General features: G+C 39.4%; 1 protein-coding gene across 1 annotated transcript; it reads right to left on the bottom strand.

Moving 5' to 3' along the window:
- Positions 1–3: 3 nt before the first annotated feature.
- Positions 4–27,920, bottom strand: Inos (Inositol-3-phosphate synthase). The gene is made up of 12 exons (XM_073088524.1): positions 27,591–27,920; positions 23,545–23,717; positions 22,959–23,071; positions 19,794–19,951; positions 10,885–11,018; positions 7,031–7,151; positions 6,315–6,465; positions 5,641–5,732; positions 5,144–5,252; positions 4,529–4,705; positions 3,650–3,825; positions 4–1,091 (listed from the first exon to the last, which is right to left on the bottom strand). The coding sequence occupies exons 1-12, from the start codon at positions 27,705–27,707 to the stop codon at positions 996–998; spliced, it is 1,617 nt and encodes a 538-aa protein (XP_072944625.1). The 5' UTR covers positions 27,708–27,920; the 3' UTR covers positions 4–995.
- Between the last annotated feature and the right edge of the window lie 56 nt (positions 27,921–27,976).

The following is a 27,976-nucleotide window of genomic DNA, read 5'->3' as shown; positions in this document are numbered from 1 at the left end:
TCGAACACGCCTAATTTTTTGAAGTTATAGCCAATATAATAAATAAATCCCGCTAATTGGCAGTAAACCTTAATAAAATCTGAATATTAAATTAAGATAAACAGGTAATATCTGTAAATATTTGCCTTGCAAATTAACTGTAACGCTTCAAGCTATTTCTCACTCGAGTAAATCATAGAGGTATCGATTATACAGTTTGTATCGATTTAATCATGTAATAAATAAATACTGCTAAACAATATAAATAATAAAGTGTTGTTTGTGCCTCTATGCTCAGACGATATTCGTTATGATTCGTATGCGCGCCAAAAAAAGCTGTTTTTTTAAATATACAAAACCAATTATATTAGGGGATACGCCATGTTTTATATGCTTACTATTACATTTAAATGACGCTACATGCCATTTCACACCCAAACAAAAACTTCAATGCCCAGAATATAATAGTACCAGACAGACCGTATTTTTTGTTTGATAAAACTTTTAATAATCGTGTGAAAATTTATCGAGTTTGTGAGATTACTTCCCAATGAAATCTAAACCTACTCTCCAATAAAAAAATCCTGCATCGCAAAATGTAATCTTAAAAAATAGATAAATTTTATATTTCATTGTTTTGTGAATTTCACGAATGCTTAAAAACAATATTACGAACAGTGTTTAGTGTTACAATAAAAAATTAAAAGCTTGAGAGATTTCCATACAGATCTCGTACCCCATCGCATACGAACATCAACATTCAAGTGCACACAACTCTACCCCTTATCCGAACAATATTCAGTCTATAATAGCCTGTATAGAGAGGGATATACATATTTAACATCTAAACTACAAGATGTCGTTACATTTTGATACATTTAGACGACACTCTGAGAGCTACGCAACTTATTACTATGAGAAATATATACGCACCGAAAAATATATCGTTATACAATATAGTCTATCTCTCTTGCTCTTGGTGGTCGATGGTAAATGAGAAAGAGATAGCGTGCATCTTAGTGGTCGCCATTTTGTTGGGGAATTTCCTTAGCGGGCGACGCCGAGGACGAAAACATAGCGCCGGATCTCAGCTCGTTCATCAAGAATGGCACCTGAAATTTATAAGTTGATTTTGTAATTTTTTTTTTTTATACTATATGCTTTCGGGTTTTTGATCTTTTTAATTATTCATTTTTCATTTAGGAACTAATGTTTGTCATTGTAGTGTATTGGAGATCGAATTGTTGATTCGATTCCTGGAGGATTGGAGTGGTCGATTGACAACTCACATTAAGGGTATTTAATGATCAAAACAAATGTAAAGATGTAATTGTGAAGGCGGAAACAAATTCATGGCACCACTGCCACACCACATGTATTTCTGTCTAATAATAGCATTGTTAAGTGTTGCTATGTTCCGTTTTGACGGGTTTGCTCAATCTTAGGTAGGATTATAAACTTAGGAGCCAATGAGGTCGAACACAATTACTAGCATATACTCCTAGGCAACAGTAAGGGCACATTGACGCAGCTACCTGTGGGCGAGAGCGGGCAGCGGAGGGTGCCGGGCGGTCCTGCGCTGTCTTCGTCCCGCTAATATCTACAATTTGCTGTTGTGACGCGACTCGTTTCTATATTCGGAGCGGACTAGAAGTTTGTCGCGGAGTGTATAAATCGCACCGAACTGCCAGTCCGCTCTTAACTATGCGCGATACGCGTCTCAGAAGCAAAACAAAGGTCAGAGGAAAAAAGACGGGGGGAGGCGGATAGACTCACCTCCACATTGCAGCCGCTCTCTATGATCGCGAGCTAGTGTGCGTTCAGCACTTCTGCGGAGAGCACGTGTATTTGTTTTCGTAGCTAAGTACAGTCGCCCACAGCGCCTTCAGCCGGTACGCCAGCAGCTGTGCACCGGGTGCAGCGCCCCACTGTGCGCCGGCGAGTGTACCTTGTGCTCGAGCTGCATGCAGTGCGCGGGCGCGAGGCCGAGCGCGGCGCGCAGCACGTTGTCGAGCGGTACCCAGCAGCTGTGCACCGGGTGCAGCGCCCCACTGTGCGCCGGCGAGTGTACCTTGTGCTCGAGCTGCATGCAGTGCGCGGGCGCGAGGCCGAGCGCGGCGCGCAGCACGTTGTCGAGCGGTACCCAGCAGCTGTGCACCGGGTGCAGCGCCCCACTGTGCGCCGGCGAGTGTACCTTGTGCTCGAGCTGCATGCAGTGCGCGGGCGCGAGGCCGAGCGCGGCGCGCAGCACGTTGTCGAGCGGTACCCAGCAGCTGTGCACCGGGTGCAGCGCCCCACTGTGCGCCGGCGAGTGTACCTTGTGCTCGAGCTGCATGCAGTGCGCGGGCGCGAGGCCGAGCGCGGCGCGCAGCACGTTGTCGAGCGGTACCCAGCAGCTGTGCACCGGGTGCAGCGCCCCACTGTGCGCCGGCGAGTGTACCTTGTGCTCGAGCTGCATGCAGTGCGCGGGCGCGAGGCCGAGCGCGGCGCGCAGCACGTTGTCGAGCGGTACCCAGCAGCTGTGCACCGGGTGCAGCGCCCCACTGTGCGCCGGCGAGTGTACCTTGTGCTCGAGCTGCATGCAGTGCGCGGGCGCGAGGCCGAGCGCGGCGCGCAGCACGTTGTCGAGCGGTACCCAGCAGCTGTGCACCGGGTGCAGCGCCCCACTGTGCGCCGGCGAGTGTACCTTGTGCTCGAGCTGCATGCAGTGCGCGGGCGCGAGGCCGAGCGCGGCGCGCAGCACGTTGTCGAGCGGTACCCAGCAGCTGTGCACCGGGTGCAGCGCCCCACTGTGCGCCGGCGAGTGTACCTTGTGCTCGAGCTGCATGCAGTGCGCGGGCGCGAGGCCGAGCGCGGCGCGCAGCACGTTGTCGAGCGGTACCCAGCAGCTGTGCACCGGGTGCAGCGCCCCACTGTGCGCCGGCGAGTGTACCTTGTGCTCGAGCTGCATGCAGTGCGCGGGCGCGAGGCCGAGCGCGGCGCGCAGCACGTTGTCGAGCGGTACCCAGCAGCTGTGCACCGGGTGCAGCGCCCCACTGTGCGCCGGCGAGTGTACCTTGTGCTCGAGCTGCATGCAGTGCGCGGGCGCGAGGCCGAGCGCGGCGCGCAGCACGTTGTCGAGCGGTACCCAGCAGCTGTGCACCGGGTGCAGCGCCCCACTGTGCGCCGGCGAGTGTACCTTGTGCTCGAGCTGCATGCAGTGCGCGGGCGCGAGGCCGAGCGCGGCGCGCAGCACGTTGTCGAGCGGTACCCAGCAGCTGTGCACCGGGTGCAGCGCCCCACTGTGCGCCGGCGAGTGTACCTTGTGCTCGAGCTGCATGCAGTGCGCGGGCGCGAGGCCGAGCGCGGCGCGCAGCACGTTGTCGAGCGGTACCCAGCAGCTGTGCACCGGGTGCAGCGCCCCACTGTGCGCCGGCGAGTGTACCTTGTGCTCGAGCTGCATGCAGTGCGCGGGCGCGAGGCCGAGCGCGGCGCGCAGCACGTTGTCGAGCGGTACCCAGCAGCTGTGCACCGGGTGCAGCGCCCCACTGTGCGCCGGCGAGTGTACCTTGTGCTCGAGCTGCATGCAGTGCGCGGGCGCGAGGCCGAGCGCGGCGCGCAGCACGTTGTCGAGCGGTACCCAGCAGCTGTGCACCGGGTGCAGCGCCCCACTGTGCGCCGGCGAGTGTACCTTGTGCTCGAGCTGCATGCAGTGCGCGGGCGCGAGGCCGAGCGCGGCGCGCAGCACGTTGTCGAGCGCGGCGCGCTGCCGGAACAGCGCGTTGACGACGGGCGCGCCCGCCGCCACCGCCGGCGCCTTCAGCTGGTACGCCAGCAGCGACAGCACCGGGTGCAGCGAACTCCACTCTGTAAGCAATGAGGTTATATGATATTACTTTGTGGTTGTAGTAAAGGGGCAGTACCGTCGTACGCACCAAACGGTGTAGCGAGCGTCAAGCTCACCTGGGCGGAGCCCGACGGGGCAACGCGCCAAGAGGACTCCGGTTGCGTTCCGTTAGAGATTCCGGAGCCCTCGACGCAGCGCCGAGGACGGCCACCGGGGGGGTTTTAGTGCGGTAAGAATCACATAACCCTGCGTCGCTCCCACGGCACCGGGTACGGGATAAAAGGCAGACGAACAGGGGGCGCAGGCAAATCGGCTGTGTGGGCACTGGGTATAAAAGAGGGTTTATCCGGATGCTGGGCGCTCCACTCTGCAGGAAAGACAGCTGAGTATTATTGGGCAAAAGGAGAAGACGGGACAAAACGGACAACAGGGAAGAAGTCAGATCCACTCTGTAAGTGGACACGGGGTATTGAAGATTGCGCCAGATCCACCATGCTCCACTCTGCGAGGAGTCGAGGAGCAGCGCCTGACTATAGCAAGGAACACACGGAACAGTGTCGAATGGATGCAACCCGGTTCACTGTGGAGACATGGTCACGTAGTACAGAGAGGAATATATAGTTATGCATACTTTTCTAGAGAATAAAACATAATTTAATTTCTTTCATGGAATACCTTCACGTTCATCTCAATCACCTTGTACCGACATCCTCACATCCTCACCTTGCGTGTGCGGGTCTCGGAAGTGCACCCTGGCCAGCAGCTCGGCCAGCAGCAGCAGGTCCAGCAGCAGCGGCGCGGCCAGCAGCGAGTCCTCGCACGTGTTGTGCACCACCACGGTGTTCACGCCGTGCAACAGGATCTCCGAGGAGTACTCGTCCATGGCACGCTTCGAGTCACCTGGAAATTATTCGTAGGGATTACACTTTTGAAGGTGGTAGAATCCTTTGTGGTACGACTCCGGCAGCACCACAGTCACGCCTATTTCTGCCTCATAACAGCAGTATTAGGCGCTGCTGTGTTCTGGTTGTGGTAAGGGAGACATATTTTTCGACGCGTTCCATCTTAATCTTCAGGGTAACGTATCTGTGGCCGACCTCAGGTAGGAATATCTAATCCTACCTGGAGTTGATTACACATGTCCCTGAGCGGTAGTAACCACTTACCATCAGGTGGACTGCATGCTAATTTCTGCAGCTTAGACTAAGTATGATATCTCGCGGAGCTTGAGACTAAGTGAGTGTATTGTGTAAGATTTGTCATGCAGCGTTCATAAATTATAGGACTTTACCGCCCATCTGAAGTTACTTAACCCGGCCACTTTAAAAGGGTACTCACCAACGAAGGGTACGTATTTGATGACGACCACGTGGTCGGGTTTCTCGCCGGGCTCGTACAGGATGTTGTTGGACGCCACCATGTCGTCCACCACGTTGCTCTTCGTTATCTATTCAAACCACCGGTTATTATTTATAAACAAGAAATTGAGAATTAGGTCTAGAACTCGTCTCTTGTAGCATGATACCAAAGAGTTCTGGGTACATTCCAGATTACCACGGGGAATCCAAATATGTGAGTATGAGTGTATAAAGTGTCAATGCCAATTATATAATAATTGAAATTCTATAATAATTGTCATTGGCCCTTTGATTTACATTTACACGAACTAAACCCGTACAGAATAAGCTTCGACCCAGTTTGACATGCTCGTACAACTTCGGGATAACACAGTATACAAAAACATTAAAATAGAAAGGAAATATTGTGTACAGTATGCCAGTCAATCAATTTGTCCGATAACTGAATTTTATGTATAAAGATAAATGTAATCGTACCTCCTTCGAGCGGAACTGTTTCGGCGCGGACAGGTTCTTGCCGTCGTTATTGCCGAGATGGTTGTAACTGACGATCGCCGTCGGCTTTATACCTGCAACATACGGTTATGTTTAAAATCTTTCAGTTGAAAAAAGCAGCAGCCAACGAGCGTGCCGACCAACGGATTGTAAGTACTGTCTTAGACAACCTGTGTTGAAGGTGGTAGAAGCCTTTGTGATTCGACTCCGGCGGCACCATCGCCACACCCATTTCTACCTAATAACGGCAGTATTAGGCGCTGCTATGTTCCGTTTTGAAGGGTGTGGTAAGGGAGACAGACGTTTCAGAGGCGTTCCAGCTTAGTCCTCAAGGCGGTAGCGGCGCATCTGTGGCCGACGTCAGGTAGGAATATCTAATCCTACCTAGGGTTGATTACAGGTGTCCATGGGCGGCAGTAGCCACCTACGATCAGGTGGACTGCGTGCTAGTCTGCTACTCATATATAATAAAAAAAAACCTGTAATCATCACAGCAGTGCTAACATTGCATCTTTTCTATAGACATAACCAAAATGTGTGTAGAAAAGATATAGCTAAGGTGCCTCCTCACATCACATAGTTCACCGTAGCCGAGTCCCAACCAAGCAAAAACCATCTTCTCTATCTAAGTCATCAGACTAAACTGTCCCACTCACCAGCGGACACCAGGAAGTCCACCAGCACGGACTTGAGCTTGGTCTGTCCGGACTTGAAGTCGTCGCCCGCCACGAAGGTGCCGCGCCGCTGCGCCTGCTGCACCACGCCCGGCACCAGCGTGTTCTGGGGCGAGCCGTTGATGTAGCAGCACTAGGGACAAAGGGGGGTTTTGGTAACATATGTGGTATGTGTGGTGTGAATAATATGCGATTTTTGTCATAAAACTAAAAACATGAATTGATCTGAAAGGTAATCGTTACCCTTTTCATATTTATTCTATTAATTAATTTAATCCAACTTAAACCACAGAAGAAATAGCCATACTGGGTTCAACTGATCAAATATACTCTTGAATCAGGACCTAACATTGTTTCTTAGGTGTCCTAAAACCCAATGACGTAGATATTTAATAACATGGACTTTGTACACAAAATTTGTTACACTATAATACAACTCTTTGACCCATTCGAGATTAGCTGATTATCTCAGATGCATGATACACAGGACAGAAAACTGAATAGACCTGAACCACCATCAATCAGAACAACAATTACATAGGATTTTTATCCTGGAGTTATTAGAAAATGCAAAGGTGTACCATCTTTAACTTGTCTCATTTAAAATACCAAACAATTTTGTAATAATAACTCTAATTTAAAACTAACAACGGCGATACTTTTGGTGTTGATTTTGCTAAGAGAGCAAAAATACTTACGCCTTCATCGACAGAGGCAAGCGCGTAGAGGATCGAAGGTGAGACCTCGCTGTGGTCCCTCTTCACCGCGGCCATCAGGTTATCCGCTGTGTCGTGCACACCCTTCTCCACATCCACGAACCTTACGATAAAACAACACTCAATCAAAACATGTATAAAACTTTCCACAACTCGCCAAGAGATGGCGAATAACGCTATGGAACTTTTTTCATACTTTGGATTTACTCAAGTTCCGAACTTGAAGCTGTCGGGCAATGGACCCTGAATGATTTCCTAGCTTGGTAGGACATCCTCCTTTGCCTATATATTTATGCGCTATTAGGCAAGAATCTTCCCGCTACTGGAGAAGGGTGAGTTATTACGCTGCTCCAATAAAAGCCGGTGGTCATAGATACTTAATTTTTATATGTATACGCAAACGATAAAACCCGTGTCCAGCAGTTAGACAACAAGGATTGATGAATTATTTCATAACTAACGTCATGTGTGACGTAAGACCTGCTTCGATTCCAATGCTTCCAAGTAATCACTTATTTCTGTTTTATAATATCAATATTCGTTTAATATACTCAATTTGTCCACCAAAAAAATTCTACAAAGAAACAAATAGTTAATCCCCAAACAGACACTAATGTCGTGTTAAGCGTACGATTCAAATTACTGATAATGTTTACGCATTTTTAGTAGCCATAAGCTAATTAAAGCAAATTAAGTTGAAAGCTACCTAAATTTAAATGTACGATTAGAGTTGATAACCGTGAGTCAAGAAAAAAATGTGTTAAGTATCACTGCATGTGATTTCTTAGTTCGTGTAATATTAATGCCACTGTATTTTTTGTATGAATAAATAATTCCATAAGATTATAATGTAAACCTTTGTGAAACATCTTACGCGTGTGGGAAAAAATATCGTGTATAAATGTTATGTTGAGAGGAGATTAGGGTTGTACAATTATATTACCGGATAAGGATTATTAGTAGTTTTTTGCTATCGATGTGTGCAGTGAATGCTGATTTTTAGAGGCTAAGTTTAATTGAGATTTGGTATCGCTTGGCGTTTTGTTGTTGAATATTTAGTTGTAGTATCTTTGTTAGTGTGTATGTTGTTGTGTTGTATGTTTAGTTGTCTAACACTTGGTTGTTTCCTTAGTTGTGGGCTATATCATTAACCCTTGAGGGGAAAACACGGGAGGTTATGTGGAGGTTAGTTGTGATGTTTCATTGTTTATTGTATGGTTGTGTGACGTTTTAACTGCGTGACGATTAGTTGGCGACATTTGCTTATGTTTAGTTGTGTGCTTTTTGCTTATGATATTTGGTTGTGATGTGTGATTTACTCTGGTTATATAAGAGTTGGTGTTTGGATATATGCGATTAGAATATATGACGTTTAAATGTTTATATTAGGTTACGTGTGTGTGTTTAGCTATATAATTTGTAGTGTAACACATTTTAATATTGAAATCACTGATTTAAAAAAGAGGACATTTTAATGTTAAATCATGGTAACCCTATGACCAAGCGCTAAAACTTTTATGAGCTCTGTTATCGCTAAATCTTTAGGTATGTGTTAAGACAGTGTATTTTCCATACAATTTAGTAATTTAAATTTCAAATTCACCATGCACTTACAAATTTGATTTGAACAAAATCCAATTATCATTGTACATTCATTCGTTCTGTTTCTTTGTATATCAATTAAGTATTCTAAAATTATCTGCATAACAAGTAGAGGAGTCATTTTTTGTGAATAATTATGATTATTTAGCACTGTGTTGAATTTTGAAGATCTCTGCTTTCCCCACTCGCTATTTCTGTCTTATATTGGAATACGATATCATTTTCCATAAAAATATTTATGTTTGTGAAAAGTTAATAATTTTCAACATTTTTAATTTCTGTTCATTTCGTGGTATCCTCTTGGAAATCAGTGTTTAACTTTGTTGAAACACGACTGAATTTAATTAAATAGAATATTTCCACATTTGTAGAATAAATATTCAAAATACATATTTTTAACAGGAAGTTACATATACAACCTACAATATATCTAGACTGTAACAGATGTTTAACTATGACTAAGGAATTGGTAACAAGCGTGCTCCTCTTGTTACCAATTCACTTCAAGTAGTAAAGAGTAAAGAAATAAAAGGGGCCGTCAGATAGAGAGATAGAGTAAGAAGAAAGCAGTCAAAACAGGGTAGAGTCGCGTGCAGTAACTTGTTGCACACATCGTACGATGCTCATACGACACATTAAAACACATGACGCATTCATTCATGGAAAACGCCTACTTGGCAAATATTATAATCATGTCGACTTGTACATTTTACTAATGCGCAGACATTTCGATCGTGGCATTTTTGGCATGCCAAGAGAGGAAAGATTCTTGTAACGATATTTGTAATATTATTGAAAAAGGTTACAACATCATCGTCACAAATCCATTACTGCCCCACGGCACGGGTTTCCTCTCAGAATGAGAAGGATTAGGCCATAGTTCACCGTGCTGGCTAGGCGTCAACTAATATGATATCATAATATATAATATTTTATAATACTTTTTGGGAATAGTTTCACTTCTAGATACACGTCCTCTTATTTTATGGTTTCCTCATTGTATCTATTAGTAGTTTTGTACACAAAAATGTTATATTATAGGCTAGTATTTTTTACAAAAATAAAGCAATAAAACCATAGCTTTAGAATACTAAGTTAGTTGAACAACGACGATCGTAAGTACAAGTAAGAATCAAAGCGAAACCGGTTATTGTAGCGAGTTCATCTGATAAAAAGCGGAATGGGGCATGAATAATGGTTCATAAGTATAGTCGCGTATTTCCTTTTACACGAGCACTTCCTTTATGTGACTACAAGCGGTCGTCTGCGCAAAATTCGAAGTTTCGTCCGTAATGTTGTCCTAAATATTGGGTTGCTCCTACGCCGATGCACTTGCGAACATCCTTTAGATGAAAATTGAAGGTATTGAAATCCGAAAAAAAATATTTAACAATTTGACAATCCAATAGAGGGATATTTGGTCAAATCGGGAACTAAGTAAACAAATGTACGGAATAGTCAGTGACTATTCGTTTTATTTGTGTGTGTAATACATACTCGTATGTGGGGCCGTTAAAGACTTTGTTCAGTTAGCTCCTCAATGTTTAATCATTCAATATTAATGGTATAACTTGTTCCAATGAAGAATATTACCCAAATTGGCTGTTTCTGATACAGAAAGAGCTAGAGGCAAACACAAAAACCAACATTTTTGAGTAGTATCTCTACTGAAACAAGTGATACAAATCTTTACAAGCACGTCACGAGCCGTACAAGCGTAACATCATTGGCCGGTGTTGATCGTACGATAGGCCGGCGCGTGACGTCACCAGACGAGCGTCAGATCAACGACCCGCTGCGGTCGCGCTGAGCAACCGCTGACGTCACGCACGCACGCGTTGCGAAACTAACTAAAGTGTAGAGTAAGCAACTATGAACCGAAATGTAGAGTAAGCTATTCGGGCATAGTTTCCCCAAATGCTTGCTCTACATTTTATCTACATTTGTTTATGCAATTGTAAAGCAATTCATAAAATGAAGATGTAGAGTTACTAATTAATAGTTTTATATTTTCTTTATTCATACGGGAAAGGACGTTGAATACAATATCTACATAATTACAGGATCATTGCGCAAGTTCGTCTCACACTTGTCCGTTTATTATTTGTCGTACCTGTCTATGTATGATAATCTTTAAACCAATTAAATAACCGACTTAGGTCCAGAATCGATAAAATCCATCAACGCAACTTAATAATTTTCACAAGTTTCACGGAACCGAAAAGGAAACTTACCGTTCAGTATTAGCGGTCCAGATGACGATGATCTTGTCGAGCTGATGCTTCTCACGGAAGTCCCGGATGTCTTCCCGGATCCTCAGGTACTGCTCGTATCTGCTACCTTCCACCAAGTTAGTCGCACGGTCGCTCTAAAAAATATAAGAAATCTTCCATTACTAAACCCTGATTGGAAAAGACCTGATTATCTTTAAATTGCTAAACAGTATTTGTTTAATCATAGCTAAAACACTCTTGATCAAGTAATCTTAAAATATATTTTTTATTTGTATAGAACTCCTACCTAATACTACAGGATTATAGCTTTAAACTAAATCAGATTCGGTTCATCCATATAGGATCTATGATCCCACAAACAGAGAGACATATAAGTGCATGCATTTTTATAACACACGTCTATTGTGTCAGGGATTAGAAAAGGTAGGTCAGAGCATAAGTTTACCTTGAACATAAAGCTCAAATCGATAACGTACTTCAATCTATTCTTCGATATGCTTTAACGACAAAGGACACATCTTAAGAATAAGGTTAAACCTAAAAGATAAAGGTGGCGGAGTCTTCCATCTTTCGACTCCTGAAACACCACCACCGCATGTAAAAGTAACCTCACAAAAGCCATAGTAAACGTTATTATGATGTAGTTTGAAAGTCATGGGCAAGTGTTGACACATTTATACGAGGCATTCAAACAGTATTTACGAGCCTAGCAGACTTGCTATTTTTGGCATATTTTGCTTTTTCATTATAATTCACATCGTGCAGATTGCACCTGTATTGTATTATGTTTTGCGAGATCTTGCGTTCGGTCGCAGTGTCGAAAACGTGCGTTTTAACGATTTCTGTTGCGTCCAGGGTAGACGGACTTGGAGCTGCACCCGCCGCTCAAAGGTGTTTGGGTGTAGCATTTGGTCGCTACTGCACTGAATCTAGCTTCCGAAAAGCACCTAAATCGATCACCGACGCTTAAAGAACATATCTGCTAGGGGTCTCAGACAATGCGCTAGTGTCGCCCCTACACCGGACTTAAATCCAATGTGGAGTTAATTACAAAAAAAAAATAGTATGGAATTTCATGCGTTTTTTTTTTCATGAAAATGTGATAGTAATAACGTTTTTCATTCAGCATGCGAACATCCTGAATCAAACGTTAACCATCCTCTATCTCTTGAAGTATTCATTCATTACCCATAATGATAACCATTATTAATATAATAAATCATAATTTTCGTTTTCCTCAAGCGCTTACGTCAAACTTATATAATGAGCATATAAATATACATTTTCATATTTTCCTTAACTTTGATAATGTGCCGTTCAAATGTTTCTACAAAAACGTACTTACCGTAGGAATATAATGTTAATTTGTTGGAACTGTGCGTAATTATAGGAAATGCGTACACTATGGGCATTTTCGTAATTTAGTTACAAGGCTAACGTTACACTGACATAAATAGAAAATCGATACAAAGAAATAAAATTGTAGTGTGTTCGTGTTTTAAAATAATTCGAAGACACAAACGAGCACGCAATCATGGTAAGGTACTACCGCCCATATAATATATATGGGCGGTAGTACCTTACCATGATTAGTACGTAGTTAGTAGCACGCAATCATGGTAAGGTACTACCGCCCATATAAGCTATATGGGCGGTAGTACCTTACCATGATTGCGTGCATGATAAGAGTGGACCCCTGAGGCCCAAATTGAAACACCTCGGATAAATACTCGTACATACCACACGGTTCAACCGGAACATAGCAACATTGGTGATCAATAAGGCATCAATAAGTGTGACGTAGGTGCTTGTAGCAAGCGTATATAATTCTGCACGATACTAAAACTTAAAATTCAAATTTATTTTAAATGTACAAAGTCCGTTACTGCTGTACAAACTTTTCTTAAATATTTTATTTAAACGGACAATGGAGCCACTTATAAATTCATCATGAATCATTACGTATTTCGGTATTAAGTCGCTACTATGTTGTGTGCATATAATTAAAGCAAAATATTGTATACATTTTGCGTCGCTGCCAAAATTATTATGAACATATACGATTGGAATGTACGTTACTAGAAATAAGATTTCCATGGAAAATCAAACTAAATTCTCTCTGACTTGTTTTTTTGTGACGTGTTTGAAGGAATATTAATAATTATAGTTCAAAAAACTAAAAAACACGCTTTTATGATAAAATCAACTAAAAAGTAGAAAATAATTTTCAATCTAAGAATCAATTAAGGAACAGTAAATAGTATAGGGTGCTTTTCGAACCTGATAAATGGAGCACCCCACACTTTTTCCACAATTATACTATTTACTGTTCCTTAATTGATTCTTAGATTGAAAATTATTTTCTACTTTTTAGTTGATTTTATCATAAAAGCGTGTTTTTTAGTTTTTTGAACTATAATTATTTATTAATTTTTAGTATTTCTCGTTATAGCGACCACCATTATTCATCGTTTGTAAAAAAATCAAGTGTCTATCTATTACGATTTAAGAGATAAAGCCCAACGACAGACGAACAGACCGCAGAGAGACAGAGAATCCTAAAAATCATTCTACAAGAGCGCATTATAGATATGTTTCAGAACATTTGAGTTATAGGGAAATAACATTATTATTTTCTAAACTAAAAATCACGATATAAAAGTTACGCCTATTGAAACTAAATAGCAATAATTATTTGCAATCTAAAGTTGCGATGAACTTTGCTGAAGGTGTTTGAAAAATCTCGCCTCGAAAATCGTTAATCCAGAGGATGTTGATAAGGACAATGGTACAAAACTATTAATGTTTAAAATATTGAATTGTCATCGGTCCTTAATAAGTATGCCAAATTTCGAGTTAATCCGACGTTTTGAAGGGGGTTAATATCATGTTCAAAGATTTCGTTACATACTAACATACCAACATACATACGTCTGAAGCTAATAAAAGCGTGTTAAAAAAAAAGGTGGGGGGGGAGTCAAAAAGGGCAGCTTCGAACGTCAAAAGCTGCGGTTGTATTGCGACCCCCATTTACAGCTGCCACCCTTAAACGTACTCTGTAAAAATGTCAAGTGTCTGTCTATTACTCTTTAGGAAATAGAGCCCTGTGACAGACGAACAGATGTATACACAGCGGAGGCTTAGTTATAGGGTTCCTTTTTTACACTTTGGGTACGGAACCCTAAAAAAGGCATCCCTAAAAAACCCATCTACATACGTCACAAATTAAAACTGTATGGATTATCCCACCATTATTGTCATTACCCTCCATACGTGGAACAATGCGTGTTTTATAAACATGGCAACCTAAGACGAATGGAATATTTCCAATGTAACCAGAGATGGTGCCAGCGTATCGTATTCTTGTAAATATGACCGTTTACCATGTGTTCCACGACTCTTTCTTCATAAACAAATATACATGTACCTTTCACACATGTACATCTTTCATACAGTGTTTCCTAGAGTTCTAATTTTTTTCATTTCATAAATTGAAGTATCTACTGTGCGTCCTTTATAAATCGTTTGAATGCAAAGTAGCCAACGTAAGATTGCTTAAAATATAATCGCAGAAATATTGACCGATTAATCGCATTAAGGTAATCTAAATACATAATTTGTATACATTGAAGATAAATTTTTCCATAAAGAAGGACATTTCTTGTGCAGAATACTTGAGAAGATTATAAGCTATCATATATTGTAAGTTTCGATTTCGCTTGTTCATAAAAAAAACGAAGAATTTCTCGGTAATTTTCTTACATATATAAAGATAAGGGAGGGGAAGGTAATAACAAATTACGTAATAACAGGAAGCCTCTATTTTCATAATCAGATTAAGTTTAATCCTATTAAAGCAGTTTTCTACTTGTCACATAGACTGATAGTAGTGAGAATCACGGCGATTGCAGATTTTTTAAAAGTGGCTATATCTTTAAAGATGGTAGAACCGTTGAGGGTTCTACTCTCATGGTAAAAGTAAGGTAATGAAGGAGCTATATTTCGACTTATTTCGGAGACTACATATTTAAATTTCTCCTGATAGGATAACCTTGTTGCCGCCGTGTTTCTTTTTTGATAAAGCCGACGCTTAGCCCCATAGGTTACCTACATATCAAAAACCTGGATGCCCCACACTACTCTCTAAACTTATATTACCTAGTACTAGACTTGCATTATCAAAACATAGGTAGTTACAATCTTCCCACCCACTTGTATTTGATCACCCCCTGCTAAAATCGATAACTCCCACACCGTCGTGCAACGCAACCGAATTCATAAAAGCAATATCCTTTAATAAATATGCAGTTTCGCTCTATCTTTGTCTATCGCACATCAATAGAAAGGGACGAACCATTAAAGCTTTGACCAGTCGACGATGCTGGCCGGTTCTAAAACAACAAACTCATGCGAAGGGTTGCTTCGAAAAAAGAGCATTCAAATTTCGAATACAGCTACACACACGCTACAGCTATACACAGAGAAATTACAGACGAAATATAATAAACTTTACATGTAGTTGTATAAATACTGGAAGATAATCCTTTGAACTTTGTAAAACGTTGCGTAGTTAAATTGAGTCGTATGATAGCGACATAGAGTCGGGAGTGAGTGGTGTAGAGTCGATACGCAGTATTGCAAGGGATTATCACGTAGTTTCCACGTATTCATTAGCTGGAGTGTGGTCTGTATGGGGAGTGAATTTCCGTAACGAGGCTTCGCTCGGCGCCATTTTGGTATTAGCATGGATATAAAGTAAACAAATAAATTGTATACGTTCTCTGCAATATTATTATTTAATAACTTGTATTAGAAATTAATTATCACTTGCTATACGGTGAAGGAAAACATCGTGAGGAAACCTGCATACCTGGGAGATTTATAAAAAAAATGTTAAAGGTATGTGAAGTCTACCAATACGCACTTGGCCAGCGCCACCGCGCTGGCCAAGAAGGATTAGGCCATAGTCCACCGACTATGGCCTAATCCTTCTCATTATGAGAGGAAACCCGTGCCCAGCAGTGGGACAGTAATGGGTTGTTGATGATGATGATGATGAATACATTGTATTTATTAGTGGCAGATGGTTCGGAAGATAGATTCCTTCGATATTCGTATCCCGCACCCCCACTACCACCATCATCGAAATACCTAATTACACCTAATAACCAACAGTGTTAATCGCAGCTGTGTTTGAAGGGTTTGATAAGGGAGGCACATCTGAGCCGTTCCGACTTAGTCTTCAGGGGAAGCAACGCACCTGTAACCAACACTGGCACCAACGGAATTGAAAGTGTTAGTAAGGTGCCATGAGTACAAGATCCTTCATCAACCAAAATTTGTTGCTACCTTGATCTATGCCAGAACGCCTGTAGTTCCAATACGTCCGGCCATCATTACAACCCTTCAAAACAAAACACTTAGCTTTGGTACAAAAATATTTTCGCATTTCTGTTAAATGTTTACAAAGTATTTTATATTTGAAACAATAACGCGCAGAAAATTTATATTGTTCTTGGAATTACGTCGCTATTACATTTTTGTTATGAAACATATAATTTTCCACTGGATTTTATTGCTTGCAGCGTAATACAAATATTAAAGCGATGGAGTAAAACAAAGTATACAGCAACCATAATATAGTACGGAGAAATTAATTGAAAGGTCTAACATAGGGTAAAATGTATAGAGTGATTGAATCAGGGTTGTCATTATGCACTGAACTGAACTAAACTGAAATGACTTGAATAAATGACGGGAATTAATTACCATATTCTTTTAAAGTTATATGCCTATTATAAATTAATGATTACTTGCTGTAACGGTGAAGGAAAGCATCGTAAGAAAACCTACACGACTGAAAGTTTTTTAAAAAAGATCTCAAATGTGTGTGAGTGCCCAGTGCGCTGGATCATAGTCCATCAGGCCATAGCCTTCTCACTCCGAAAAGAGACAAGTGCCCAGCAGTGGACAATAAGAGTGGACAATAAGTTGATAACGACAGCAGTTACTACTTTTTACATACTTATAAAACCTATAAAACCATCACGATATCGGTTTTAAAAATATTTTTACAAGGCAAAAGAGTCTAAAATAATAATTTTAATCAAGGCTGATTGTGTCATGGGTACGGCACGTTAGGGTCTCTGTAGCGGCAGCCCTACAAAAGTGCACGTTGAAAATATGATTATTCCCTTGCGCAGAGACGACACTTCCGAGAATTGACACATTCAATTACGTAGGCACGGAGCTGTGTGGAATACATCGACGGTGGTATTCACGTACATTCTCACTGTATTCTCCGTTGCAACCAATGTTTACGTTCCCACACATGCAGCCCTTTGAAGTCTCGTCATATTGCTGGGTGCTGATGTCTCTACAACGGAAGGACGCTTGAACTGTCGGATTCAATGGGGGGAGCAGGGGCGATCCGCACCGGGCACTGTTCCCTTGTAGACATTTGTAAAAGAATGTAAAATTAGATTACCTTAGACTGGGGGCCTCATTCAACATTTGCGCCCTGAGCCTCCGACGAGCTTAGGCTTTGGTAGTATTAGTGATTAGCCCGCGCGGGTGCCTTCAACAACAAACTATCGTACACAACAACCATTCACTGTTAACAACCTGCAAGAGACCTTTCATGGTGGTTCTCTTGCAGGTGGTTCATGGTTTCAAAATTGCGTTTTTACTGACCAGACTGGACGGGACATTGGTCTTCCCAAAAAGAAGAGGGTTGCCGTTGACTCATTTATTTATTTATTTATTTGTTCATTTATTTGGCAATCCAATAGCGTTACACATCGATAAAAGAAGATTACAATTTGTTACATATAATATGGCCAAAAAATGGATACATACACATAAACATTATTATTTAGGTTTATTGCGCCAACTGTGACAAAGATTCTCTGATAAGTTTTTAGATTACTCAAAATGAAATTATTTGTGTTATTTGTACTCAAAAAATAACGTCTAATATTCATATGCGTGAAATTAAATGCAATATTCAAATAATGTTGATTAAACATTTCCATGTGTACAAGTAGAATCATAACACGAGTGGTTACAATTTTCTGCATAAAATTACTAATTAGACAGACTATATTCAAACCGGAGAAATGTTAATTAAGTTACTAATTTACTGCGCGGCGGCGGATCTGTCTTGTATCTAAGTTCAGAAAAAAATTAAACATGTAACTTAGAATGCGTAGTTTTTTTATGTAAGTATCTATTTTTATTTTTATTTATTCGAGCTCTCGACAAAATCTTGTTTACAGCTCGCCGATAATGAAGTATGTATTAAAAGTAAATTGATAACGAAAAATTTATTTAAAATTGAAATAAAACTATTTTTCATTGTAATTAAGTTAGTAACAGATAGAAATGCATCAATCATCGTCAACTTATAGAATATTATTATTTTTGTTTGTGCATTTATCAAGCCATATTTTTTACGCACTTGTTGCCATGTGGAAATGATTATAATATGTTAAACTTAATTGTTTTACCGCACCAATCTTATTATTTTTGTCGTAGGAAACTAAGGAATTAAATCTAGGAAATCGCCCGAAACGTCTCATTACGAAGTTATTCATCTACTGCAGTCACCAATACGCGCTATGACCACAGAAAAACAGCCGTTACTACCGGAAGACCATGACTAGTTTTTATAAGATGACAGCAGAAAACTTCATATTTACTATGTAGGAAAACATACGAGTAAGGATGCCTATGTATGAGACTGGGATTTCCAAGAAAATTCTCAAAATTGCAAAGTCCTCAGACTTACAACTGGTCAGCATGGTGGACTCTAGTCCCGATATACCCATTGAGACAATAATAGACTAATGGGTCATCGATATCGTCATAATGTCATACATTAATACAATGTAAAACTACAAAATACCTTTCCCATTCGCAATACAAAGTAATTTATTCACAACAAACTGTTATACATATGATTCATTTGCGAGATATGTATTAATATTTATGAGGAACTAAAGACACCGAAATAGTAACAAGAATCTTGAATGCATTTTGTTGTTACATGAAACAATTTGTTGCTTTCCGGCAGCATTGCATATTTATGATACTCGTGCATTCAAAATTAGACACTCATTAAACCGTAGTAAATGAAGGTCTCTCCCGAATTTATTGATGGGATACAAAATATTTTCAGTATAGTTTTCAGAATTTATATAAAAAGGTAAAGTGCAAATTGTACATTTCAAATTTCATCTTTCATGTAAGTAAGTACCATATTATCATATATCTCATTCTTTGGTAAATTCGAACGGCTTGACTGATTTTAACTGAACTGAGGTGTTGAATGTTTCCAAACCGATCACGAAGTCTCGACAAGTTTAACAACTGATAGCATCCGAATTAATGATAAAAACCATAACAAACTAATGATGACAACCGGGATCTACGGCTTAACGTGCCCTTTAAAGCACAGAATCGCACATGAAAAGCCATTATATAGCGACCACCCATTTAACTCCCAACCGCGTCCGACGTTGCTAACTTTGTTACGATACACATAAGCCAAAGGTAATGCGCGCTTTATTCATCAATATACATTAAATGGGTGTACAATAAACATATACATATTCAATCTTCATTACATTTTCGAATATATTATAATAAACTCTTTGGTGCGCATATTTCCTGCTGTCGCTCTTCAATTTATGTCCCAATACTGTGCACTGGGGTAAACCAAGTAAAAAATCTCTCGCATTCATTTGTAAAATTTTAGTGCTTCATACAACCTTCCCCTTTGGTCAAACCTTAGGTCCAATTTGACCGAAATAAAAAAAATTGTCTAAGGGTATTATTAGCCGAAGATGTACAAAACCACGCCTAACCGTATAACATTTGCAATAAGTATCTATAACATATTCACTCACCTGGTTAGCAGCGATGAAGTCATGGTCGTAGATACCGGGGCGCGGCTTCATCTCCGCCATCTCGTCCTTGACCTGCTCCTGCAGGGTGTACTCCAGCACCTGCGCGCGGTCCATGGCTTCCGCCAGGTTCAGCGGGCTGATGTCCCAACCATCGATCACTGTGGGAAAATAATATTATTATTGCACCGTTCTATATAAAATAAAGTAATTGATTTACACGCCCTATTCGTAGGGAATCCTGTATCATGGGTGCTATAGACACACAAAGAAGAGGCATAAACACACAAACACTAGCAGCACTAGAAGCATTATTTATATGTCTTTAGAGGATCAAACCTGGAATTGTCGGCGTGTCAGACAATTCAATGTGGCAACTTGGCTATACGGACCAACTCTAGACAGTTGAAACTCGGACCCCTCGATCGAGAGGCCGAGTTTCTTAATCACTAGGTTATCACTGCTGTCTACCTCATAGTTACTATATACTATACTAAGGCCTAATTTCTAATAGTTATTATTCAGTATCATTCGATAAACAATGTTCATGTCTTATGGGAAGCACATTGGAGCAGAACAGTGGAATATGCTCGTAGATGGGTGGAACAACCAACCAAACTATCCGCAAAATCGAGTATAGCTCCGTGCTTAGCAGTGGGACATAAAAACCGTAGTAAACGGCAACAAATCAGCATCAATTACATAGTGCCATATTATACACATCGTGTTGTAGGCTGTAGTACATCGACGTTGCATGTCCAACACACTATGATTATATACCGTTTATAAATGGTAATAGATGGCTTAACGTATGCGGCATGATCTGCTGATTATGTGATACTATGTGGCTGTTTGGCATAATTACTGTTTACCTTGAATATAAAGGACCAATCAATATGTAAACCTTCGTCTTACGTTAACTGTGAAGGATACATTGTAAGTATAAAGCTAAAACAAAACAAGGTAAAAACTTTCATAGTCTGAGTCCGGGGGTATCACCGCTGCACCTACTTCGGTTATAATGGAAATGTCTAACGATAAATAGTTCTGCTTTGAAGGCCACAAAAGTTAAAAAAAGAGATAAGAAAGGCATTCTGATATAATCCTCAAAGGTAGCAACACATCTGTGGCCGACCTCAGATAGAAAATCAATTGTATTTGGCAATGATTACAGAAGTCAGTGGACAGTGGCTACTTCCTATCTGGTGGGAGGAATTCTCGTTAATGTCATACAAAAGAAAGATAAAACGATTGTAATTCACAATATCATATAACATGTTCTTAATAAATAGGTACTCCCTTGAGAGATTCACGTCATAAAAGTCTATTTCCAATACTACAATATTAGTTTTCTGAAAGGATTTGTGAGAAAATTTTCTGCCCTACAACGCAATAAGACGACAACAAAAAGATACAATTTCAAATAGTGCAGGAATAGAAATAGTTTGAATATTCCACTATTGATATATTGTTATTCTGTTCTAGCGATATAACCTTTAATAAATAAGTAGCTTCTGCTCACGACTCCGTTTGAGTCAACTTTAAGTTAAAAGAAAAGTGGCTTGCACAAAGTGCTTTACATGGAAAAAATTGCGATATATTACTCTTAATACACATAGATCCAAGGCAATAATATTGCTTTAAAAAGAATGAAAGTTTCTATACTAAATATCCATATTGTCAATGTTACAAATATTAGAACCGGGTTATTTTGTGAGGACGGATGGTTGGATGTTTGTTACTGTCTCAAGAAAAGACGGTGTAATGTATTTAGTTGAAATTTGCCGTACACATAGTTTAATACCTGTATTTACACATACGATTCTTTTTACCGTGGTCAACAAAGCGCATGTGGGCGACATCCCAAGCAATATCTAGTTCAACTGTACAAACGATCTTATTACTTAACTTTAGTAAGACGTTTTTGTGTTTTCAAAATCTTCAACGAGTTTACTGTTTCTAGTCTTCAGAATCATAATCTATATTGTATTAATATAAGACAAGACGCACACAGAACAACGATGTGACTTTGTCACAATTAACAGTAGAAATAAAATACAGAGTCACAAAGATTTCAAGTTTGATGTAAGCTTACTTTACAAGTTAACACAAAATATGGGATTTTTTCATAGTTCATACAGCATGTATTTCATGTAATCTTAGACCTGTTGACTGGATTTCATAAACCACATTTAATTAAAAAAAAACAGATCAATGAAATATAATGTGTTGATAAACTTAATAACTTTGATGATACAATATCCATCACCAGTGTGCGGCTTTCCATTACGAAAATGACATAAATGAAAACCTCCAATAAAGAGATAACCATTAACCTTGACTGTTACACGCGCATACCACTTAATTATGCTAATAGTATGCAAAGCCCACAAGCGAATCTCATACATACAACAAAGTATGAATTGCGTAACATTACTGCTGAAAACGTATTCTTATTGAGTGAATTCAGCTCAATTTTGTTTCATAAAATTTCCTTTGCAAATTTCGAATACAAAGATTTTTTCTACTTATTATATATTGCAATTAAATGCCTTATACAATCCCACATTAAAATGTGCACACTATAAACACACACATAGAAGAGACGATAACTATTTTATTAAAAAAAAACTATTTATTATATGTGTGTCTGACCGGGTATCAAATCTTCCCTCTGAATTTTGTACTTCGACCGGTATCGTAACTACTGTATTACGAAAGTCAATTACGTGAGAAAAATGTGTTAGGAAGTTGTAAAATTGTTAGGCATCTTAAGTTCCATTGCTGAGCACAAATCACAAAATCTATATCCTTAATTGGTGAAGGGCTGAAGGTTTACTCCACCGTACTGTATCGAGTACACGCCAGACCAAGCTATTCCAGTATTAAGTATTAAGAAATATAGTGATACCACAGAGCATTTCATAAAATATATGAGTAGCAGACGATGTAGTCCACCTAAGATGATAAGTTCCTAGCTAATGTCGTCCATAGTACTCCATAGACGTCTGTCATCAACGCGAGATAGGATTAGATCAAATGCCCCACCCCTGGACTAAGCTGAAACGCCTCGGAAAAGTATGTCTCACTTACCACACACTTTAAACCAGAGCACAACATATGAGACAGTACGTTATACATAATTATAATTATAATAAGTATATTTACCCAAATCGTTCGGATTCACCATGGGCAGGAGGTCACACATGGGCACGTACACGTCGTTTCCAGTTTCGTCCAGGCCCAGTCGGACCGTCGAGGCTTGGGTGATGGAGCCAAACCTAAGAAGAATAGGAGAAAATATGATTATAATGATTTGAAAAGAAAATGTGACAGATTATGAATTGTGTATTTTTGGTTGAATTAGTAAAGCAAAGCATTGTCTAATGGTACAACCAATCATTGACACCTGTAATCAACTCCCATAAACAGAGAGACATTCTCCTACTTGAGATCAGCGACGAGGGTTGCTACTCCTTAGAACTAAATTAAAAGGGTTACTACAAGTGTGATAAAACGCCTTTTAAGGCAGAATACAGCAGCGTTCAGCACTGCTGAATGAATGAAGAAGCTAAATGGGTGTAGTGGTGATGCCTTCGAAGTAGAACCACTAAAATTCTACTTCTTTCATTACCTATTAGTATAAAGTAAGGGTAATAATTCTATCAAAAAGGACATCTTTATCCAAAGGTATATACATATATATAAAAAAACGGATCAAAATATTATATAATTGAATATTAGTAAAATTTACCAATTAGCATGTTTCTTCCCGGTCTTGGTGTTCCAGCTGAGGCCGTGCTTGTTGGCGAGGACGGCGGCGGTGAAGGTGGTGCCGTTGTTGCCGCCCCAGCCCACCAGCATCACGCCCAGCTTGCCGACCTTCCGCGTGGTGCGGATGGACAGCGACTTCTTGTAGGGGCGCGCCTGATGATAAATATGTTCTTTGTTATTGAAGGAATAAACATGCTTGCTATTGCTACCCCTGATTTTAGGAATTGTCTCCAAGTAAGATGTCTTAAGAAGTCTCCATGACATATGTTACAGATGTTTGCTAGGAATTTTTCAATGGCTAACTTCACAGAAAACTCTGATAGCTGGTAAATAGGTAGCAGTGGCCCCTTCTCATCAGGAGGACTGCTTCGTCACTTGCTATTCCAATATTATAAATAAGATGATTATGTAATTATGTTAGTCTTTTATTGCATGTAAGTTAGTTAGTAATGTATATGCAGGTAAGTTAGTTAGTAAAATATTTTGTATTATAGAGCAATTAAACAATATTCTTTTGTGTCGGTGGATAAGTAATTATACCATAAGTTAGCATTAAGATTACCATAAAACGTAAACATGACTGATGGATACAAATGTACTCCATGCTGTTTGCATATGCAAGCTGTGGCTTAGTACATTGCAGACTTATCTTGACCTTTACTTGGAAGTGCAAACAATAAACATCTCAAATGACAGCACTACTTTCACATATTGCCATTTGAATGTACATCCTAACAAGTATGTAAGTGTGTTTGTGTGCCACACATGAACACATTATCTACATTATCATAGTACAGGATCCCTAGTATAGTTTTCATCATTTATTAATAACAAGCTGATTTTTCGTGAGTAGCTTCGTTTCGACAAGACGCCCAACATTTTTCCTTACAGCAATGTTGGTAAATGGTAGCTTGATGGGGCAGCAAGGATAAAATATGTTGACCGGACGAATTCTAAAAATTTATTACTAACCAAATTTTTCTTTGTTAATTATCAAGATAATTATTTAAATAACGTGAAAAAATATTTGTCCTACAAAATATAAGGTTTTTATTAAGGCGTCCCCCCTCTCCAACATGTATCATAAACAAGGTCATGAAAAATAATTACTAACCAGCTGATTTTTTTTTTATTGGCTGTCTACCATTTACATAGTCTACCATGCACATTGTCCTACAAATTACATGGTATGTCATCTCGGACCTACACTTAAAAGTTGTAGTACTAATACTTAATGTAAAAATAATTAGTATCAAGCTGAGTGTTCCAGAATAGCTTCGTTTCAATGAGACGCCCAACAAATTCTCGTACGAAAGTTCTCGATTGTGGTTTATAACTAAAATAATAGGGATGAAATATGTTGATTTGACGAATCAAAAAAAAAATATTACTAACCGAATTTTTTTTTATTAATTATCGAGACAATTATCTAAATAACGTGAAAAAATATTTGTCCTACAAAATATAAGGTTTTTTTTAAGGCGTCCCCCCTCTCCAACATGCATCATAAACAAGGTCATGAAAAATAATTACTAACCAGCTGATTTTTTTTTTATTAGCTGTCTAACATTTACACAGCTTACTACCCACATTGTCCTACAAATTGCGAAGTACGTTATTCCAGTCCGTCAGTTTTATAGTTTATTTATATTATATTATAGTTAAATTACAAATCTTGTAGGATTAATAAAAGTTACCCTTTTTTTTGTAGGACATTGTTTTATTTAGATAAAAATTATATTATCCTATCACGTGATACCTTTGTCCTACAGTTACTAATAAAAAAAATAATCCTGCGGAATTAACATCTTTTCAGCGTAGGTCCGAGATGACATACCATGCAATTTGTAGGACAATGTGCATGGTAGACTATGTAAATGGTAGACAGCCAATAAAAAAAAAATCAGCTGGTTAGTAATTATTTTTCATGACCTTGTTTATGATACATGTTGGAGAGGGGGGACGCCTTAATAAAAACCTTATATTTTGTAGGACAAATATTTTTTCACGTTATTTAAATAATTATCTTGATAATTAACAAAGAAAAATTTGGTTAGTAATAAATTTTTAGAATTCGTCCGGTCAACATATTTTATCCTTGCTGCCCCATCAAGCTACCATTTACCAACATTGCTGTAAGGAAAAATGTTGGGCGTCTTGTCGAAACGAAGCTACTCACTAAAAATCAGCTTGTTAGTAATAAATGATGAAAACTATACTAGGGATCCTGTACCATAATGAAATTATGTGCACACATTACCCAAGTAATCCAGGCAAGTAGACAAAGTGCACCTTTTATCCCGAAAAAAGAACCATTTCCCAAAGACAGATAAAACCTCTGAATGCGAGTGAAGTCACCAGTCAAAGCTAGTTAATGGTAATAAATAAGCACATAACGCATTCTACCATCATAGCCACAATAAGTCTTTGAGTTCCATTGAATTTAAAAATTAACTAATCACACATAACTCTAGAGTCTAGACATCTAGTCTCAAGATATTTGTGCTGAAAGAAACTTGGTCTTTTATGGGTACTTACTAGCTGACCTGGTAAACTTTTTACCGCCTCAAAATCTATTTATCAAACATATTTCATATAAAATACAGCCTATGTTACTCGTGGATAATATAGCTTTCGAATGGTGAAAGAATTTTTAAAATTGGTCCAGTAGTTTTTGAGCCTATTACAACCAAACAAACAAACAAAGTTTTCCTCTTTATAATATTAGTGTAGATAAAAAAGATTTGACTCCATTTTACAAGACTGACTGATAAAGACTCAGTTGGGGATTCCTTTTACTCTTAGGACTCATTAAACCCAAAATGACAAACATGTTCATCGTTGGTTAAGTACATAGTATAGAAGTCTTAGAAAAAGCAGTGATAGCCTAGTAGTTAAGAAACTCGGCCTCAGGATTGAGGGGTCCAAGGTTCACATCCCAGGCATGCTATGCATCTCTATTTTTTTAAAGTTATGAGCATATTAGTGCATAGTAATTATCACTTGCTTAAATGCTGAAGGAGAACATCGTGAGGAAACCTGCATACCCCAGAAATCTTAAAAAAAAAGTTTTCAAAGTATGTGGAATCTACCTATATGCACTTGGCCAATGCGGTGGACTATGGCCTAATCCTTATCATTCTAAGAGGAGACTCTTGCCCAGCAGTGGGACAGTAATGGGTTGATGATGATCTGTCAATATGTCCTATTGAGTCTTATATGTAAGTTTTTTAATATGCCAATCAGTGTTGGTGGTTAAAAGACTCCGACTTAATCTTTTGTAGTATGACTCAATACTTATAAGATTAGTCGATTCATCGAACAGAAAAAATGAGTCGAGATTTTTCTGGACTTAAAGACTAAGTCGCTTTCATCACTACACATGCTCGAATCTATTTGTAAGCCTTTATTATGCATCGAGTCACAATATAATTGGTCAAGTGCGAGTTAACTCACAAACGAAGAGTTCTGTACTACCAAATATCCATTTATTTTTAATTTCTAGTATTTGATATTATAGCTAAAGTAAATGCATTGTGAAAATTTGAACTCTATATCTGTTACGCTTCAAGAGATAGAGCCCTGTGACACACAGACATTAGTGTCTTAATAGGGTTCCATTTTTGACCTTTGAGTACAAAACACTAAAAATAGTAATGACATGATGATGATTGTTTTGTTTTATTTTTGTAATTTAATTTACAAATGTAAGAAATGCCCGTTCATTCGACTTTGACATCACTAGCTAGACTTTGACATCATAACAAGCTATTCAAAATTGACATAGAAACTATGCATTCTCATAATATTTTTCAATTACATCTTTATATAGCTTATAATTATAGACATTTTAAATTTTTACCAATATATTTATTTGTCACATTCAAGTGTTTTTATAGATTTTATTTCATTGGACTAGCATAGCGACAAGTTATTTGTTGGTTATGTTTTCCATATATCAAGGAAAACATGAGATCCACGCGGCATTTTTAATTTAAAATATATAAACAATTAAGTCATACTCACGGTAAGTACACCATCTTTATTTGTAACTAAGGTGTCTTCATACTCATATTTGGCGAAGATGTGGTCGTCTGTATATTGAACATTCGGCGAAGAAACAACCAACTTCGGGGAACTCATGTCGGCAAATTTATTAAAGAGATTTTCGATTAAATTTGACTTCCAATGTTCTGAATATGTGTTGGTGCGATACAGTGTATTTAATACAATAAATACCGCAATGCCGATCTGTTTTGTGAATTCGTATTTAATTTAAAATATAAACACTAAACCTGCACCTCTCAAAAAGAGCAAAATTCAACTGACACTACTGACAGCAGACAACAGTGACAACCATCGAAAATATGTGACAAATGACAAACTGTCAATAACTTGACACTAAACGAGAC

The sequence above is a fragment of the Epargyreus clarus genome, unplaced genomic scaffold (genome assembly GCF_041222505.1).
Source record: "Epargyreus clarus isolate Ecla_fem2 unplaced genomic scaffold, WU_Ecla_fem_2.2 ptg000027l, whole genome shotgun sequence".
NCBI lineage: Eukaryota > Metazoa > Arthropoda > Insecta > Lepidoptera > Hesperiidae > Epargyreus > Epargyreus clarus.
This window is presented reverse-complemented; position numbering and strand designations above follow the sequence as displayed.

Coding starts and splice junctions, on each gene's coding strand:
- Inos (XM_073088524.1), bottom strand. CDS start 27,707: ATGAGTTCCCCGAAGTTGGTTGTTTCTTCGCCGAATGTTCAATATACA. Junction 6,466..7,030: donor TTGCCTCTGTCGATGAAGGC/GTAAGTATTTTT, acceptor CTTTGTCCCTAG/TGCTGCTACATCAACGGCTC. Junction 5,733..6,314: donor GGACTTCCTGGTGTCCGCTG/GTGAGTGGGACA, acceptor CGTATGTTGCAG/GTATAAAGCCGACGGCGATC.